The sequence below is a fragment of the Clarias gariepinus genome, chromosome 20 (genome assembly GCF_024256425.1).
Source record: "Clarias gariepinus isolate MV-2021 ecotype Netherlands chromosome 20, CGAR_prim_01v2, whole genome shotgun sequence".
In the NCBI taxonomy this organism is placed as follows: domain Eukaryota; kingdom Metazoa; phylum Chordata; class Actinopteri; order Siluriformes; family Clariidae; genus Clarias; species Clarias gariepinus.
This window is the reverse complement of record NC_071119.1, coordinates 1,312,942-1,332,645: the sequence shown is the minus strand read 5'-3', so window position 1 is coordinate 1,332,645 and position 19,704 is coordinate 1,312,942. Positions and strand designations below refer to the sequence as shown.

At 40.8% G+C, this 19,704-nt stretch overlaps 2 protein-coding genes across 4 annotated transcripts; both read right to left on the bottom strand.

Moving 5' to 3' along the window:
- Nucleotides 1–1,751: 1,751 nt before the first annotated feature.
- Nucleotides 1,752–10,521, bottom strand: clta (clathrin, light chain A). Of its 3 annotated transcripts, XM_053480180.1 has the most exons (7): nucleotides 10,226–10,521; nucleotides 8,831–8,859; nucleotides 8,591–8,705; nucleotides 8,300–8,411; nucleotides 5,398–5,451; nucleotides 3,839–3,874; nucleotides 1,752–2,532 (listed from the first exon to the last, which is right to left on the bottom strand). In XM_053480180.1, exons 1-7 carry the CDS (start codon nucleotides 10,413–10,415, stop codon nucleotides 2,361–2,363), a joined length of 708 nt encoding a protein of 235 aa, XP_053336155.1. In that variant the 5' UTR covers nucleotides 10,416–10,521; the 3' UTR covers nucleotides 1,752–2,360. The 3 variants fall into 3 exon arrangements, with proteins under 3 accessions (XP_053336155.1, XP_053336156.1, XP_053336157.1); XM_053480181.1 differs by lacking the exon at nucleotides 3,839–3,874; XM_053480182.1 differs by lacking the exons at nucleotides 3,839–3,874; nucleotides 5,398–5,451 and having other exon boundaries at nucleotides 2,231–2,532; nucleotides 10,226–10,519.
- Nucleotides 10,522–13,026: 2,505 nt separating this feature from the next.
- On the bottom strand, nucleotides 13,027–16,152 carry nansa (N-acetylneuraminic acid synthase a). The gene is made up of 6 exons (XM_053480094.1): nucleotides 15,890–16,152; nucleotides 14,493–14,708; nucleotides 14,083–14,182; nucleotides 13,822–13,976; nucleotides 13,468–13,734; nucleotides 13,027–13,366 (listed from the first exon to the last, which is right to left on the bottom strand). Exons 1-6 carry the CDS (start codon nucleotides 16,019–16,021, stop codon nucleotides 13,157–13,159), a joined length of 1,080 nt encoding a protein of 359 aa, XP_053336069.1. The 5' UTR covers nucleotides 16,022–16,152; the 3' UTR covers nucleotides 13,027–13,156.
- Nucleotides 16,153–19,704: the final 3,552 nt, after the last annotated feature.

Sequence of the window (19,704 nt, the reverse complement as noted above, 5' to 3'; positions counted from 1 at the left end):
GGTGTTTTAAACTATAGATATTAATCATTTTTAATTGCTAATATCTTTACAAAGTACAATATTTACTTTAGGTTTAAATTATATATGATTAGCGTTAGTACGTGTCAATGAGTTTAAAAGGTTAAAATGTTAAATCTAATAATAATCTGCTGATCTTTAATAAAATCAGTGATATTATTATTATTATTATTATGATGATTATTATTTGAGGTTGAAGCCCACGTCCATGTCTGTGTGTCTCTCTGTACAGCAGAACTCTCTGTCTAACTTATTAATACAAAGAAATCCCATTCTGTAAGGTTGAGTATCTTACGCCTTGTTTACACTAAGTTGTCCTTCTTTGGTGCTCAGACAAATACACTCCCTGTTCGGTAATCGGAGAGTGAATCACAGATGAGAAATGGAAAAAGTAGATCAAAGGATAAAGATGAAGTTTTGTCTTAAAACCACTCCAGCGTGTTAAAATTCACTTATACCACTTCAGCGCTGTTATTTCAGCCAAAGTGAAAATATGAACTAATCCCAGTAAAAATATTCACTTTATCTTTTCTAATTAATATCTATTGGTGCAGGTGTTTGTTTGTTTTTCCTTTTTTTGTTGTTTGTTTTTACCTAATTGCAGCGTTTAACATTACAGCTTTTTATTAGCCCCACGGTTTCGGAATTTAAGAGACAAACTGATTTTAAACTTCTCACAGGAAGAATAAACATACATTGATCTGTCGATTTATGTTTAAAGGTTCAGTTATTATAGTTTACTTGTCTTTTTTTGAAGTAAGCCATGCTGTGTCACTCTTTTGTTTCTGTTTGGTGAGGATTTTGGCGCCTTAGGTGTATTGCCGTCGTTTCTGTCTTCCAAATACTTTGTCTATACACAGTGAACTATTGCGTTGATTGAGTGATGCGTTTAGCCACTTCCACCTTGAGAGAAAAATGCTAAATTCATCCCAAAATAAGCGTTAAATGCTGTTACGTAATCTTACACTAAACTGCTCATAACTTTGCTTATACTCAACATTTTGATTTTATTTATGGAGCAGGTTTGACTTCAAAATCGACTGGACAGACAGACAGAAAAGTTTATGAGACGTGTTTCGAGTCCTCCAATGTATGAAATGTACTGTAAGGATATAACTGAAAAAAACCTCTCATATTTTTTAAAAGATATTGTACAATTTAAATGCTGTTATTTTTTTATTCTGTGATGTGAGGAATGATTAAGAGAGAAAGGAAGAGAGATGCCAGCACATCTGTGCTATTTAGTTTTTTGCATTACTGTTTTAATAAATATATATCCAAGGTTCAGGACTGTGCAGTATAGTTAACCTTAGACATAACCTTTGTTTCAGCACAACCTAAGGAATGTAATGAATTTTATTTCGTTTTAACCAGCTGTATAAACATGCCTCAGCAAAAACTAAAAAATAATTCCCTATAAGCATTGTTTTTGTTTGTTTGTTTGGTCATTGACCAGTGCCACTTGAGTTTTATCGATTTTCCTGAGTTTTAAAAAGAAGAGCTCATCCACAGTAGAGATGAGAAACCCCAATCCATTACAATCCTCCCGAACCACTTATTGAACGGATCCGAGTCTCATGAGACCTTTGAGACACTTGAGTCAGTGGGAATTCTGATGGCTTTTAGAATCTTTGGACTCATGAACCTCAAACACTGACTCTTTTGGATCCGCTGAATCAGTGTGTGTGTGTAAGTAGAGTTGCACTCCGTTTCCTTTGATAAAAGAGACGTGATCGGGTTTCATCCGGGTTTTAATCAGAATCTGGACAAAAACAACACCAAGGAGAACCGAGCTGCGGCTCTGAACACCGAGCTGTGAGAGTATACACTGGTCCGGTCTTTATAATCTACACACTCGTATACACACACACACAAACACCTGACACTAAATCAACACGACTACACCACACACACACACCACAGTTATACATCATTCCTGCATAGATTGAATAACACACACACACACACACACACACAAACACACACAGCTGTAAATAGAAATCATGATGCTGGAATTTGGTCCTTTAAAGAAACAAACACTAACGTGAATATTGTAATTATTATACATGGATGTGTTTATGGATAAAAGTGTGTGTGTGTGTGTGTGTGTGTGTGTGTGTGTGTGTGTGTGTGTGTAAGGGAGAGAGAGAAAGAGAGAGTGAGCAAGAGCTCTGACCCCGGGGCTGCTGGGAGATATTAAATTTTTTATATATATATATATATATATATTTATATATTTATATATAGATCATCATGATATATATATGTGTATATTTAACACTTGTGAGTGCAGACAGGAAGTGATGCGGCTCAGGCCCTAACCGCGTGAGTGTGTGTGTGTTCTAGCGTACGAGCGGGCTCTGTTTGAGTGAGATGAGGACCGAGCGCATGCGGGACACGTCTTTGGCCTGTTTGCTGGATTTGGGATTGAAGTCGCAGAGTCGTGCCACGCGCTCCCACTCCGTCCCGGGACTGCTGTCATCTGCCTCCGAGAGGATCGCCTCCTCTGCTGCCCTGTGGGACACGCACACACACACACGCAGAGAGAGAGCAAGTTACACACACACATATACACACACACACTTATCCACACCTACCTACACACACACACACACACACACACAGGATGTGAACTTCACAGCATCTCTTGGCAGCAACTAACTGCAATCATGTGTTTTTAGTAACAGGCAGTGAATCTTTCACTTCGCTGTGGAGGAAATTTGGCCCGCTCTACTCTGCAGAATTGTTTAAATTCAGTCACGTCTGAGGGTTTTATCTGTTAAAGGTCGCGCCACAGAATCTCCATCGGATTTAAGTCCGGATCTTAATCTTATTTGTTCTTCTGTTTTCCTGCTGCATAAGCCGAGTCCCCTTGAGCTTGAGGTCGCGATTTGCTGCAGGTCGTCCACAGTTGTCCTAGTCACAGTTCAGTCTCACATACACACATTACAGATGTCTAAGCAACTTCCTTCAAATATTTTCAGCATAATAAATACTCTCTGATGAATCTCTCTGCATTTTATTTTACAGGTTGTTTTTTTATTTCATTTTTGTTATTTCATTAAACGTAACCTTCAATGACGAGCCGATCCCACATCTTCACGCCGCCCCCGTGCCGGTTCAACCTATAGGAGTGCAACCTTCAACTCGGTCCATCACAATATCACCGTCCAATTTTAAACAAATCATTTGCTCATGTCGGTTTAAGAATTCTGCGCCCCCTGCAGGATTATAGAGAACGTTACATTTTCCACCAGGTTTACGAAACGTTTGAAGGAACGCCGAGCTTCTGCGTACCTGTGGGTTGTCCTGACCCGACTCATTTACATACAGCCATGCGCACAAATCTCCATATAAGGTAATATATAAACAGGAATATAACCACATAAGCACAAACTATTCTGAGTCACGTCTACGCCAATAAGAAGAAGAGAAAGGAGTTAACAGGAGAAAACCGATGGAGGAGGAGGTTTTAAACAGCATTTCATTGGCTGGTTGTTTAGGACACACCCCCAAAATCAAAGAGACTGAATGAAGGAGGACGAGACTGGATTAGTTGTGTGAGCGCGCCGAGTGTGACATACTGAAAGCGCGAGTGTTGTATATTAAAAAAATGCTCTCTCTCTCTCTCACACACACACACACACACACATACACAAACCACCGATACATCACGAGCACAACACCCAGCATTTCTTCATTAGTTACACACTCTTTCCTTCTAATCATCTCCTACTTTTTTTTTAATTTGTAATAAATAATAATACCCATTTCATCATCATCATCATCATCATTCTCCCGTTCAGTTTTTTTACTTAACTGGTCTAGGCGGTAGCAAGGATGGTTAATATGAGTGCTTAAAAGGTGCATAGAGAAAAGAAACACAAGGAAGAAACAGAGCACAAGTCAGATATAAATATAGGAAAGGAAAAGAAAAAAGGAGGAGGTGACGGGGGGTAGGGTGCATGCGGAGGAGGGGGGAAGGGGAAAAAAAGAAAAGAAGCAGGAAGAGATGAAGAAAAAAATATATATATAGATAATAAAAAAAAGACACACACACTGACGTCCATCTGCTGGAGAGTTAGCGTGATGCTAACGAAAGCCCTGAAAGACCACGCCCACCTCCTTACAAACCACACCATTAAATCTTATTTCTAAATGGAGGATCCTGCTACCATTTTATTTAATTTAAAAATAAATAAATAAATAAAAAGAGAGAGAGAAAGAGGGGCATGGCCGTTGAAAGAGGTGTGGCCTCACATGGGCGGAGCGACCTTGATTAAAAAGACTGTACAGATGTACTGCTGCAAACAAATCCCGCCTCCCGGACTCTGATTGGTCAGAAGGTTTCCCCTTCTTCGGCGAATAAACAAATCCTGATCGCACTTTTTTTCTTTATTTATTTTTTAGCCGATGTCATCACTAGTCAATTAAAAAAGGATCTAATGAAGCAAAACTGCTTTGTCTTAGTTACTGTTGCTTAGCGTCGTTTCTAAAAGAGTAAGAATAAATAAGACAAAGTAACCAGTTGCTATTGCCATGGCAACCAGAAATATTACTACATCGACATGACTACAGGAAAGCGTTCTGATGGTGGATAAACATGAGAGCTGCACGGCTCAGGCTAAAGCTAATTCTAAGGAGAACACTGACCAGCACACTACAGTAAAACCTTGGATTACGATAAAACAGTCTCTCCTTAAACGGAAACACTTATCTGTCTGGATTTATTTTTTACTTTTTTAAAGGTAAAGTGCAGGTTAATTTGTTTTATTTTTCACTTTATACTTTTTATTAATCATTTTTATGTATTTATTTTTTTGGGCTGTAGAACGAATAATTTGAGTTTCCATTATTACTTATTTATTAAATTTGGTTTACGAGTGTTTTGGAATACGAGCCCACTTCTGGAACGAATTATGCTCGTAACCCGAGATTCCAATGTATTAGCAAACTCCAGCTAATCCAGCTATCCAACGCTAATGCCAACATTCTAATTAACTGACTGTTACATGACGAGCACTTCTGTAACAGATCTATCGCTTTTCTGTCTGTCCAAGGAAAGGAAGGAAGGAAACAAAAAATAAATGATCAAAGCGCATGACAAAGCTGTACGACTGCATGAACGTAACAAAACACACGACACGACAACACCGACACCTCACACACGTCTACTGCGAAGAAGAGAAAGAGAAAGAAAAAAAAAAAGACCAGGTAACACCTAGAGAAAGTCATGCGTGTGTGAGTCTGAGCGAAACACAAGCGGAGGAGAAGCCGGGGTGGAATGAGGAGGAGGAGAAAGTAAAGGAGAAGGAGTGTTAAAGAGGAGGTGAAGGAGCGCGAGGAGGAAGAGAAAGGATGTTAGTTGAGCAAACATACACATAACCGATCAGGTGAGCGAAGGGCTGTTTGTAGAAATCCTCGTCCAAAACCCTGGAAAAGTCCGCCAAAGGAGAGGCAGCCAATAAGGAGAGAGAGCACACAGAGAGAAATAGAAAGCAGTGAAAGGAGAACACACACACACACTTACTTAATGTTTGTTATAGTTTAATATACGTATTAAAGGCATGTGCCAAAAAAAAAAAAAAAAATCTTTTTTAAAAATCATGAGTTGTTTTTAACGATTCAGTTTGAATGATTCATCTGCTGATTCCCTGAACCGTACCTGATACTTAAGGAATAAACGACTCTGTCATGAGCGATTCATCATGTGTGTAAGGTCCTCTGATTTAAACAAATGATTCCCTCTTTTTTAAACAATGATTCAGTAAATGAGACAGAAGTGAGTCTCCATCACAAGTAAATGATTCGGTAAATTAGGAATGAAACTGACCAAACAACTCACTGAATCAAACAAGGACTCTCTGAACAAGAGAAGTGTGAATCACTATCATGGGTGAAGGATTCACTGAATCAAACTCTGACTGGCTGGATGTGAGAGAAGTCACCTCATTAATGAACAAATGATTCAAGCGCTGACTCGCTCATCATGAATAAAATATTCTCAGAGGATAATTCTTAAATGATTCACTGAATCAATCAGCGTTCTACTGAACAAGATAAAATGATTCAGAATCAGGACTTGTTTACTGAATCAAACTCTGACCTGCCGACTGAATCATGATCAAACGATTCATTAACACAGTCACTGACAGGCAGAAACAGGACACAGAGCATTCTGATTGGACGAGAGGGGTGTGTGAGATACATATAGCGAGTGTAAGATTGCTTAATTATCAGCACATGCCTTTACACACACACACACACACAAAGGAAAATCAGGGGAAGTCAAGGTGAAAGACACATTATTACATGACTGAGAAATCTGTGTGTGCGTGTGTGTGTGTGTGTGTGTGTGTTAGTAAAACAGAGTGGATTAGACAGAAGATAAAGCGCTCAGTGTTAGTGAGGTCGTGGTGGTACAGGACCCGAGTGTAGGTTAGCGCTGAGCTAATGCTGTAGATAATGTAGGGGTGAGTGACACTACTGTGGGCGGTAACCTGGTGTGTGTGTGTGTTATATGCATCACTGACCCAGCCACTGTGTATCTAATAGTCTGTGTGGGTACATTGTGTATATTATACATCTATGCGTGCGTGTGGGTATATACACAACTGTGTGTGTTGTGAGCATGTGTGCATGGGGTACGAATGTGTGTTTGAAAGTGTGTTAGTGTATATACACCATGTTCCAAATTATGAAGCAAATGATATCTTTTCCTGGTTTTCATAATAAGTCATTGCAAATGACAGTCAGTATAATTTTCAATTCATTAAACATTAGGGTATCATTTGAATTTTATTGTACAAACCTAATGATAATATTTATTTAAAAAAAAAAAAAAAAAATGAAAATGCACTGATTCGAATTATTATGCACAACAGAGTTAAAACATTTTATAGGTTGTAAAGAACTGAAAATGGGCTTTTGTTTAATTTGCAGCTTTAGGAGGTCACATTTACTGAAATTAAAAACTCTCTCAATCAAAAACATCCTAACAGGGCATGTTACATCTTCACATAGGACACCTGCTTTGATATCACCTTCACAATTCTTGCATCCATTGAACTCGTGAGTTTTTGGACAGTTTCTGCTTGAATTTCTTGCAGGATGTCAGAATAGCCTCCCAGAGCTGCTGTTTTGATGTGAACCGCCTCCCAAACGGCATAGATCTTTTGCTGGAGGATGCTCCAATGGTTTTAAATAGGGTTGAGGTCAGGGGAGGATGGTGGCCACACCATGAGTTTCTCATCTTTTATTCCCATAGCAGCCAATAACACAGAGGTATTCTTTGCAGCATGAGATGGTGCATTGTCGTGCATGAAGATGATTTTGCTACGAAAGGCACGGTTCTTCTTTTTGTACTATGGAAAAAAGTGGTCAGTCAATATACTTTGCAGAGGTCATTTTCACACTGTCAGGGACTCTATAGGGGCCTACCAGCTCTCTCCCCATGATTCCGGCCTAAAACATGACTCCGGCACCTCCTTGTTGACATCGCAGCCTTGTTGGGACATGGTGGCCATCCACCAACCATCCATCCATCTGGCCCATCCAGGGGTGCATGACACTCATCAGTAAACAAGACTGTTTAAAAACTTGTCTTCATGTATGCCAGAGCCCACTGGAACCGTTTCTGCTTGTAAGCATTGATTAGGGGTGGCCGAATAGTAGGTTTACGCACAACTGCAAGCCTTTAAAGAATCCTACACCTTGAGGTTCGCGGGACTCCAGAAGCACCAGCAGCTTCAAATACCTGTTTGCTGCTTCTTAATGGCATTTCAGCAGCTGCTCTCTTAATCCGATGAATTTGTCTGGCAGAAACCTTCCTCATTCTGCCTCTTATCTGCTTGAACCCGTCTGTTTGCTCTGAATCAGCCACAAATGTCTTCACAGTACGATGATTACGCTTATGTTTTCATGAAATATCTAATGTTTTTATACCTTGTCCAAGGTATTGCACTATTTGACGCTTTTCGGCAGCAGAGAGATCCTTTTTCTTTCCCATAATGCTTGAAATCTGTGGCCTGCTTAATAATGTGGAACAACCTTCTTCAGTACTTTTCCTTTAATTGGGCTCATCTGGGAAACTAATTATCACCGGTGTGTGAGATTCATTTCAGTGATCCAAAGAGCTCTGAGACACAACAACATCTATGAGTTTAATTTAAAAACTAAACATTTAATGCTTATGACACTTACATCCAATTTGCATAATAATTTGGAACACAGTGTATACATGAGTGTATACGAGTGAGTGTGTGTGTGCGTGTGTGTGTACCTGTTGTTGACTTTAGTCTTGGCGAGTTGTTCCTCCTGGCGAGCGTGCCACTCCTCCAGTTCCTCCTTCGCCTTCTCCTTCCACTCCACTTCCTGTTTACGGGAGTTCTCATCTGTGTACACACACATTAATTAACTCTCACACCTTTCTTCCAATTATGAATATTTACTTCTCTCTCTTCTGTATTATCTTGTCGTTTCTCCTCCTCTTCCTCCCCCCCTCCTCCTCCTCCTCTCCCAGTCCATCCCTTACTTTTACGCCCATGTTGTCAGTGACCGCACCCACTCTTACCCAGCTCCTCCAGCCGGTCACATTGCTCCTCCCTCCACTTGCGCAGGCTCTCAGGCTCCGCCTGCATGCGGTCCACGCTGGAGATGGCAGCGTACAGGTCGGAGGGGCCGTTAGTCTGCGCAAACACACACACACACAGTCTGAACATCATGCTGTCTCACAGCTTAACATTTCTCTTTAATTATTTGTTATTAAAAGTTTTAATAGTTTGTCTTTAAGTAAGTTTGTGTGTGTGTGCACCTCATGTAGATCTCCATTCAGCACTCCACCTGAGAGGACAAAGAAAGAAATCAAGGTCAGAGGTCAAAGGAGGTCAAAGGCTTACACCTCTCTCGATGTGCTGATTTTGCACAACTATGGTGCGTGAGCTGAAGCGCTGACTCGACAGGAAACACTCTGTTTCTCTCTCCTCCTCCATCAGTACTTCACTTTTAGCAGGAAATGTTACATAACCCTCACACATACACTCATATACACACACACACACTCTTCTCACACAGATTCTTCATCGCACATTTAAGTGGAAAGAGGAAAGTTAAAAGAATGACACTCGGATGGGTGTGGCCTAATATTCTAACGAGCACATGATTGACGGATCTCTCCATTTCCCCACACTCTCCTATAATGACACACTCCTTACTTACATCAGCTTTCAAATGCCGTACTAAAAAAGTGTATCGAGGACAGACATGTGACCTCAGAGTCGAGAGAGGCAGGGCGGAGCTTAGCATAATTTGATCTTTTTAAACCACACCCACTTTTTTAGAAAGTGGAGAAAGTAGACCAAATCCAGAACAGGTTTTCTTTACCGAAAAGGAGACGCAAGTGTGTGTGAGAAGAGTTTCCACTGGCTGTAATGTCATGAGGTCGCTGGTTTCTTCTGCATATATGTGTGTGTGAGATGAAATAACATCTCTCATCATTACTTATTTAAGCTGAGTCTGACCTACGCCACGCTGCACAGGTACACACACACCTCACCTCGTCTCGTCTCGTCTCACCTGCACTCCACCTTCATCATAAAGAGTGTCAAAGCTCAATCAGCCTGGTTAATCACTACCCCACACACATACACACACACACGTTCAAAGGTCCTCTCCTTTCTAATGACACACTCCTCATCATCACCACCATCAGGGCATTTCGGCTCGGTTTCAGCCCAGGCAGGGGAAGCAGGAAATCCTGGAGCGCAGCCGTCTAAACACATCAAACTAAACGTCTTCGAATTTCCTGCAGCAATTAAAAGTCACATGATCTGGGACAGGAAGCAGTGTGTGTTTTTTTCCTTATAATTACTATCATTATTATTATTACTATTTAGTAAACAAGCCAAAAACTGACCACCCATAATGCCCTGCGATGTAATTATACATTTATATACGTGTATATATATAGAGAGAGAGAGAGACAGAGAAACACAGCACTGTTTGTTTTTGTGCGCATGCGCAGAAATCCATCAGCGCCAACTAACCGATCTGGAGGATTTAACTGTTAAGCCGTCCCTGCGCATGCGCAAACCAACGGCGTCAGTTTTGACGCAATATTTGTTATTTTTTTACACATATAATGAATAAAATTTCCCCCCCGTCGCTCAGAGACGAGGCTAGTGAGACAGTCGTGAGGTAACCCGCTGACCGTTGATGTCGCTGAGGCCCGGTGGAAGCTCTCCTCCGTCCAGGATGCTGAAGCCCTCCTCGTTCTCGATGCCCGCGATCTCACTCTCCTGCTGGGCGAGGAACGCCGCCGCGGGGTCCTCGTCCTCCTGGTGCTGCTCAGCGGCCACACCGTTCCCCGCGCTCAGCATGTCGAAATCATCCATGTTCATCCCGCGCTCACACACTCTTCTCTCTCACACACACTGATCCACAGAGTCGGGCCGACGGCTCACAGACTGGCGGTGTCACTGGAGGAGGCTCAGGTGACTACAGTAATAACGGAAACCTCCGCGCCTGTCCAATCAGCGCTGCGAGAGTCTGATTGACACCTTTCTAAGCCAATGGGCGAATTGATACGCGTGCGCTCCACCAATGGAATGACTAAACCGTGTCCCGTGATCTAACGCATGCGCAGTAGGAAAATCTTGCTTCAACGTAGCCTTAGCATCCAGAACGTACACTTTACCGCCCCCTAGGTGCAGTTTTTCTCTCAGCCCGCGTTTAACGTTTTTCTCGTTTTTTTTTTACTGTTTTTACCTCAGGATGTAAATCAGCGCCGTTCAGATTTAAACTATGACTTTTATTAAGACATAATTTGGTTAATGCTGATAATAATATTAATACATAGCGTTCGTGTTTCCATTATTATTTACCTCATATATGTGCTGTGCAAATGTGACACACACACACACACACACTACACGTTAAAAAGGTTAATAAAAATTATTGCACTTAATTTTTATACATCATATGGATTTTTTCTTAAGAAAACTACGGTGGCACAGTGGTTAGCACTGTCGCCTTGCACCTTCAGGGTCCAGGTTCGATTCCCACCCGTCCGGGGTCGGTGTGTGTAGAGTTTGCGTGTTCTCCCCATCCTTGGTGGGTTTTCTCCGGTTTCCTCCCACAGTCCAAAAACATGCACATTAGTCTAACTGGCGTTCCCAAATTGCCTGTAGTGTGTGTGTGTTCCCTGTGGTAAACTTGTACCCCCTCGTGCCCTAAGTGTAGGCTCCAGGCCCGCCCTGTATACAGGATAAAGCTGTACAGACAATCAGTGAATGAAGAACATATATGAGCTCTTGAACTGTTCCACATTTTGTCACATTACAACCACAAATGTAAATATATTTATTTGGATTTTATGTGACAGACCAACACAAAGCGGCGCATAATTGTGAAGTGGAAGAAAAACGATAAAACTCTAACAGGATTGTGTTCTAAGATTGTCCTGTGTTTGGCTCCTTTCATCTTCCCACCATCTTCTGTTTCTGCTGAAGAAAAGCATCTTCTCAAAATGATGCTGCCAGCACCATGTTTCACAGTGTTAGTTTTCCACTGCAAAAAAGTTTAATTTGGTGTTATCTGACCACCAATCCTTCTTTCACATTTGCTCATCACAAACTGCAAACTGACTTCTTATGGCTTTCTTTCAACAAAGGCCAGATTTGTGGAGGTCACCACTAATAGTTGTCCTGTGGACAGATTTTCCCACCTGACCTGTGGATCTCTGCAGCTTCTCCAGAGTTACCATGGTCCTCTTGGCTGCTTCTCTGATTAATGCTCTCCTAGCTCAGCCTGTCAGTTTGGGTGGACGCCCATGTCTTGGTAGGTGTAAAGTGCCGTACTCTTTTCATTTTCAGATGATGGATTGAACAACGCTCTGTGAGATGTTCAAAGCTGGGATACCTAACTCTGCTTTAAACTTCTTCACAACTTTATCCCTGATCTGTCTGGTGTGTTCTTTGGGCTTCATGATGCTGTTTGTTCACTAATGTCCTCCGACAAACCTCTGAGGGCTTCACAGAACAGCTGTATTTATTAAAATACACACAGGTGGACTTTATTTACTAATGAGGTGACTTTTGAAGGTTCCACTGGATTTTAGTTAGGGCTATCAGAGGAAAGGGGGCTTTTTTTTTTTTAATTAGAAAAGTGGAAATGTGAATAAAGGGAAATTCAGTTGGTTCGGACAGATAGAAAGGGAAGGGAAAAGATATGGAAATGAAAAAGAAAAAAAGACGGTTGAAAGAAATGAAACAAAGTGCATGGGACAGGATTAGAGAAATAAAGAAAGTCAGATTGAACCGTAGGTGCTGGAAAAGATAAAGAAAGAAAGAAAAAGTAGAAAAGACAAAAGAAAAGACTAAAAATATAAAGAAAGACAAATAAAATTAAAATTAAATAAATGAAGCATTATAGAGAATCTAAACTTTGAACGTAAGTAAAGTTTAAACATAATGTCGAATTTGGTTTTCAAAGCCAGAAATATAAACTTTGATTATGAAATGATAAAAATTGATCTTAGTGTGTGCAAGTGTGTGTGTGTGAGAAATACTGTTTCTCACGATGACGAACAAGTGAAGACAGGAGGCAGAGTTGGAGGTAGCAGAGCTGAAGATGTTGAGGTTCTCTTTGGGAGTGACAAGGGTGGATAGGATTAAGAATGAGTTTATCAGAGGGACAACCCACGTTAGATGTTTTGGAGATAAAGTCAGAGAGGCCAGATTGAGGTGGTTTGGGCATGTTCAGAGGAGAGATTGTGAATATATCGGTAGAAGGATGCTGAGGTTGGAACTGCCAGGCAGGAGGTCTAGAGGAAGACCAAAGAGGAGATTTATGGATGCAGTGAGAGAGGACATGAAGTTAGTTGGTGTGAGAGAAGAGGATGCAGAGGATAGGGTTAGATGGAGGCAGATGATTCGCTGTGGCGACCCCTGAAAGGGAACAGCCTAAAGACAAAGAAGAAGAAGACGAACAAGTGAAGACAGGACACCGGTCTGCTTTGGATTTTATTCTTTATTCAGTGACACTATCAAGCGGTATTCTGCAGCTCCCCCTGCTGGCAGCACTGCGGCGATCCTCATATGGCTGAAGGCCATCAGCGTCACACAGGACAGTTCGAGGTGCTTTACACTTTAGCTCGTTTGCCGTGGTTCTCCACCGCATCCTCGGTGACGCTCTCGTCCTCGCCGATGTCCTTCAGCGTTTTCTTTCCCACCAGCTCGAAAATGTCCTCCGGTGCGATGCCCTTTGGCTCGGCCACCTTCACCGCCAGCATGTCGAGGGTCAGCTCGGTTCCTTTAGGGATCGCCACCTTCGCCACTAAAGACTTACCCAGCTACAGAGATAGAATGAGAAGTGGAGGGGGGGGTCACTCACTCACTTACTATACACCACTCGCTAACCCTTGTATGTGTGTGTGTGTGTGTGTTTGCTCACTTTGTCATGGCAAGGCACCTCACAGGGCAGCATATGTTTTGCACCACTGCCTAGCGCCCGCTCCACGATTCGGATGGATCGTACCAACTCGGCGAGTTCAGAGGGGTCGAGCGAGGCAGAGTGGTCACTTCCTTTCCAGGTCTTATCCAGGGTCACATGACGCTCCACCACCTTCGCCCCCAGGGCCACGGCCGCCACAGTCACGCTGATGCCCGTCTCATGACCCGAGTAACCAATCGGGATGTCCGGGAACTCTTTCTGGTATTCCTGTGGGAATAAGTGTAAATATTTTATTACACATACATACATGCATATTTATATTTAAATATACACACACACACAGAGCGGTGTTACCGTGATGACACGCAGGTTGACGTGCTCGGGTTCGAGAGGATAGGCGCTGGTACACTGGAGAATACAGAAATTCTCATTGTGTTTCTTCACTGTCTGATACACACGCCTCATCGTCTCCATAGACTGCATCCCGCTGGAGACCACCATCGGACGACCTGGGGAGAAAACACACACATATATATACATCAATCAAAGAATGCACTTATTTATGATAAATAATATAACTTTTTTTTGTACTGAAGCGTAGAAAAAGAGCCTCGCCTTTCTGAGCTGTTTTCTCCAGGTACGGGAAGTTGTTGGTGTCTCCGGAGCCGACTTTGAAGAAAGGCACGTCGAGTTCATGAAGAAATTCCACAGCCATCTACAGGAACAACGAGATACGAGTGGAGAGCTAATCACTCTGTAACCAGCAGGGGGCGCTCATTACTTAAACTCACACAACTGAAACTCTGCTACGGGGTTAATGTACAGTAGAGGTCTCTACCATCTGTAATTTTTCTTATACATGATTATCTGAAGAATAAATAAATAAAGTTGGAAATATGCTTTTCTAGCATTATTTTGTGTTGTGGTGATGTTTTGTGTATGTGTGTGTGTGTGTGTGTGTGTGTGTGTGTGTGTGTGTGTGTGTGTGAAAGAGAGAGAGAGAGACGGAGACAGAGACCCCTGACCTCGTCCATGCCCGAGGCGGTGAAGTAGATCCCGACGTCCTGAGCGTAGCGCTGCAGCTCCCTGTACTGCTCGTGTGTGAACTCCAGGTGCCGCTTGTGCTCTCCGTACGTTTTCCCCCAGGAGTGTTTGGAGGTGTACGGTCTCTCCAGTGCGTGTTTATTGAACTTGTACTCCAGCTCACTCTTCTGGAACTTCGCACAATCCGCACCGCACTCCTGCACAGCATTCACACCACATTTACACCCAGTTATACACCAGATTTTAATCCACATTAATACCACATATCATATTCTCTGGACACCTCCGCACCGATTCTATTACAATCACAATTCTATTAGTATCATGATTTTATAAATATCCAGATCGGATGTTACATTTTCCACCGACTTTGTAGCGTTTCTAAACCTTTAATGAGTAATGTTATAAAGAACGAGTTACATTAATTAAGTTTTCTCACTTTCTCACTCTAAAGCTTGTGCGTTCTGTACCGACAGGTTTATATCCGAGGCTGATCTGTAGATCGCCCATCTCGACCGATCGGCCGCTTCATCTCGATTATCAATGTAAAAATTATTATATTCAGATTATATTTATATAATAATGTGTGCTACATGTGAGACACTAGAACGTCAGGTTTATATTTTAGCCAATTTATGATTTATGTGGTGTATGTGTGTGTAAATGATATAAAATTTTAACAGTAATGTAATGAAAAACTTTAGGATATATAAATATAAGCGTAAATACAGTAGAAATAAATACAACATAAATATGTAAATAGTATGATGTGTATATAATTTTAATAAAATATTATTATAGCATCATATACAGTATATTAATATATATATATATAATGTATAGCAATAGATGTAAGTTTTTCTTTTCCTGGAGTGTGTATATTTTTTTCCTGAGTCTGTATTTATATATAATATTTTTGAAGTAGATTTGAATTACATTACTGTTAAATTTATATGATTATAATAATGAATTAACTGACGCGTCAGTCCGAGAAGCAGCGGGGATGATGGATATGATGATTAGGAACGCCCCCAGAAACACAAGACCCGCCCCCAGAAACACAAGACCCGCCCCCAGAAACACAAGACCCGCCCCCAGTCACACAAGACCCGCCTCCCAGTGACGCAAGCGTCCAATGACTAGTGGTCAGTGACCACGCCCACTCGATCTGATTTTATTCTTCTTTAATATAAAATGTTTAATTTAGAACAAAAAAGGGGCTCGGGTTTTAACCAGTCAATCCAAAATAAAACTTATTTTCTTAAAAAATGACCTTTTAACACTTATTTAACTTTAACCATGAAAATGAAAATAAACCGGACTAAAGCTGCAGAATCGGCTGATTTCCTGTGACGTAACGCGGGCGAGATGTTCTTACTTTGGCCATCCTGATCATCTTCTTGGCGATCTCGATGTCCCCCTGGTGATTCTGTCCGATCTCCGCGATGATAAAACACGGATGATCCGCTCCGATCATGCGGCCGGGACACAGCGCGAACTGCACGGGCATCTTCACTACACACACACTACAAACACACACTACACACACACACTGTACAGAAACACCTGTAAGACTAAAGCTCACACACCGGTAGAGTCTCACACACTCACACACACTCTCTCACACACACACACACACACACGGAGTGACAGCGCCAGGACTTCCGGGTTTGTTCACGAAGCCACGCCCGCCATGCTTTCATATTTAGAGTCCCTGTTCGGCACGTGACACTCTGATGGCCACGCCCCCAACACAACCTGCAGGTTTTTCCTGTATTTTATTTTTAGAGTAAAATCTTAGAACTGAGGCAGACACATCACTGATTTACTAACCAAAATGAGTTTAATCTAATAAAATAGAGTGTAAACGTGTAAAAGGTTATCCTATCAGGTGTGTGTGTGTGTGTGAAATCTTCCTGAAAAAAAAAAAAAAACATAATAAACATGTGAGTAAACAACTGAGCAAGTGAGTTTTAGTGAACTGGTAATTATTTGTTTTATGTAAATGTGGTGCTGATCCGATACAAAGGATCGAAACCAGGATCCAGACTGGGACCAGGTCGACACCAACAACAAACATCTATTAAACTCATATCACAAAAACACGATAGATAGATAGATAGATAGATACTTTATTCATCCCAAAGGAAATTTTAATTTAACAAATGGCTTAAGATTAGACAAATGAAGTAACTGTTTGATTTAATTAGATTTGTTACATTTATAAAGTAAAAGATTTTTGTGTAAAACTTTGAAGATATATATATATATATATATATATTTCTGAAATAATATCAGAGCTTATATGTTTTTACTATATCTTACTATTTAGTTAAATACAGAGTCAGAATCACGATTATAAAGAATGTTCACACTTCAGGAAAAGAAAAACTTGTATGAATATTTGAATACTAAATATATTGCTATTTGTTACATACCTATATGATAATATTTGAATAATAATACGATCATATCATATACAGTATCATCATCATAGATCATAATATATCTATATTCTATGGTTATATTATTAAAATTCTATAAAATGCCTTCCCTTACAGATCTTCACCTTAAAATATGAAATTTAGCAAGAAATTTTGGCAAAAGTTCAAAAGGAGCCGTTCAAAACCTGTTTGCGTCAGTGAAAAGCCGAGTAAAGCAAGTTTAAGGGTATTTTTTCAGTTAGCGGAAACTGTTTCGAAATAGTCAACTCACGATACCAGTCGCGCCTTCAACATAATTGGTTTCAAGCTACGTGATTTTTCATGCATTTTTTTTGCATGGGAAAGTTATATACAGAAGAAAAAGATAACATAATATTTACCCTAACATAAGAAAGAAAATCTTATTTTTAGATTTCAATAAGTCATTCCTGAAACCAGAACAAAAGTCAGGCAGAAGCTCGTCCTGCGAGATGTGACGACAGAAATGCAGATCCTCAGGTTGTTGTTACGTAACTCCATTGTCGTGTCCAGAGAGCGTGCAGCCGTGGTGTGGTTCTGAGCGACTGCAGGGGATTTGTCGAGATCATTCTTTCGTGTAAGAAACACAGAAGAACATCTCCCACACAAAGCAGCGCATTCTTTTATTCATCTCTTCTTTTGTTGTAAGAATTAGCCCCGCGGTTCAGGTTTTAAAGGTGTGCCTTTAGTGGAAACGTGGTTTTCTTTTTCGTCTATTGTAAGAGAAGAAGAAAGGCAATAACTGACACAACAGGATTTAAAAGAGAGACGATACAAGAAATAAAGAGACAAGAATAAAAGACATGAAGGCATGTGATGAGAGAAAAGAAGAAATGGAACATCTCATGAGAAACACAACTTCCAAGTCGGACGTGTGCACATGTTCTCGCTTACATCCCATGAGCATTGTGAAGATTTTTTAAATCTCATAATACATCTGAGTGTAATGAGGGGGTTAAGGGCCTAGATCAAGGCCCAAGAGGAACAACTTGGTGGTCGTGGGATTTGAACCTGGGACCTTCCGAGCCATAGTCCAATGCCTGATACACCTTATCTAGGCGGCCGACTTCAGGGGTTCCGGTTGGTTCCACAAACCATTATCTGATCAGAGTTGCTTTGGTGCACTTGAGGATGTAATGCAATTGTAGTAAAGTGAATGGAAAGTCTTAGCTGTGGTGGCTGTCTGTTAAGGCTGTGGGTTACTGATCAGAAGATCGGGGGTTCGAGCCCCAGCATTGCCAAGTTGCCATGGTTGAGCCCTTGAGCAAGGCCCTTAGCCCTATCTGCTCCAGGGGTGCTATAAGCTGGCTGACCCTGCGCTCTGAACCCAGTTTCCTAATTGGGATATGTGAAGAAGACATTTCACTGTGTGGTAGTCCTTATTTCATACCCTGTGTAGTGGACTTTTACAACCCAAATTTACAAAAAAGTTGAGAAAATTTTTTATGAAAAAAAACCCCTACATGGGCCAATATTTAGAATATGTTTACAATATAACAGAGATCATAAGATATGTTTAAAGAGAGAGCTTTTACACTTTTATGCACAAAATGAGCTTATTTCAAATTTGATGCCTGTTACAGGTGTCAAAAAAGTTGGGACAGAGGCAACAATGGCTGATAAAGCAAGACATTCTGAAGCAGGGACAGCGTCTAGCATCAGGGCTTTAAAGAAGTGAAGATGAGCAGAACCTCTCCAATCTGTGAAAGAGTGCGTAAAAATATTGTGGAAGACTTTAAAAAGTTCCTCAACATCAAATTGCAAAGGCTTTGCAAATCTCATCGTCTATAGCGTTTAACATCGCCAAAAGATTCAGAGAAACTGGAGAAACCTCTGTGTGCAAGGGACAAAACTGAAGACCTTTGTTGGATGCTCATGGAGGCCATGTTCTCTGGGCTAAAGAGGAAGGAGACCTTCCAGCGTGTTATCAGAGCTCAGTTCAAAAGAAAGCATCTCTGATGGTTTGGCGGTGTATAAGTGCATACAGCCGCTCTTATTGTTTTACATTTTTTTTCATATATTCTCCATATATTTTCTATATTGTGTATTTTTGTGTACAGTTATTTTATTTTTAACTTTTATTTGTATATTTTTATTTTATTCTTCCCTAGTTAAACTTACCCTTTATTTTAATTTTCATATTTATTTCCTATTATTTTATTCTTAGGTCACGAGCAGTTGTCTAAGCATTTCACTGCATATCGTACTGTGTATGTGACAAATAAAATTTTAATTTGAGATCTTTCACCGATAGAGAACAGCAGCTGTACTGTATATCAGGAAAAACTCCAGACTTGGTCTTTAAACTGTTTTGAAAATCAGAGGAGATGCTACACCACGGTAAAGGGCTGGTATAGAAACAGAAAGCTGAATCCATAGTGGCACACTATTTTTATATTAGATTTAGACGTCAGTAGTTCCAGCTTTATCAATCAATAAAGAACAATTGTAAAAGCTTTATGGTTGGGTTGTTCTTCAGTGCGGTGTGTATCATCCCTTTATGAAACATCCTGATAATATCAGCAACATCCTGCTTCCCCGTCTCAAAGTGTTTATCTAAGCAGGAGGGGTTTTTACTTGAGCTAGTTAAATATTAACATTTCATGGCATTTAAGCATAGTTAAATAACGTATTTTAAAAATACACTGTAATGAATAACGACCTCTTTCAAATCGTCGTTGACATTCAAATGACACGATGTAAAAAAATAAAAATTAAACGTGAAAAAATG

Coding starts and splice junctions, on each gene's coding strand:
- clta (XM_053480180.1), bottom strand. CDS start 10,415: ATGAACATGGATGATTTCGACATGCTGAGCGCGGGGAACGGTGTGGCC. Junction 8,860..10,225: donor GGGCCTCAGCGACATCAACG/GTCAGCGGGTTA, acceptor TTGTCCTCTCAG/GTGGAGTGCTGAATGGAGAT. Junction 5,452..8,299: donor AAGACTAAAGTCAACAACAG/GTACACACACAC, acceptor GGACTTTTCCAG/GGTTTTGGACGAGGATTTCT.
- nansa (XM_053480094.1), bottom strand. CDS start 16,021: ATGCCCGTGCAGTTCGCGCTGTGTCCCGGCCGCATGATCGGAGCGGAT. Junction 14,709..15,889: donor AGATGATCAGGATGGCCAAA/GTAAGAACATCT, acceptor AATGCTGTGCAG/GAGTGCGGTGCGGATTGTGC. Junction 14,183..14,492: donor CCGCCTCGGGCATGGACGAG/GTCAGGGGTCTC, acceptor TTGTTCCTGTAG/ATGGCTGTGGAATTTCTTCA.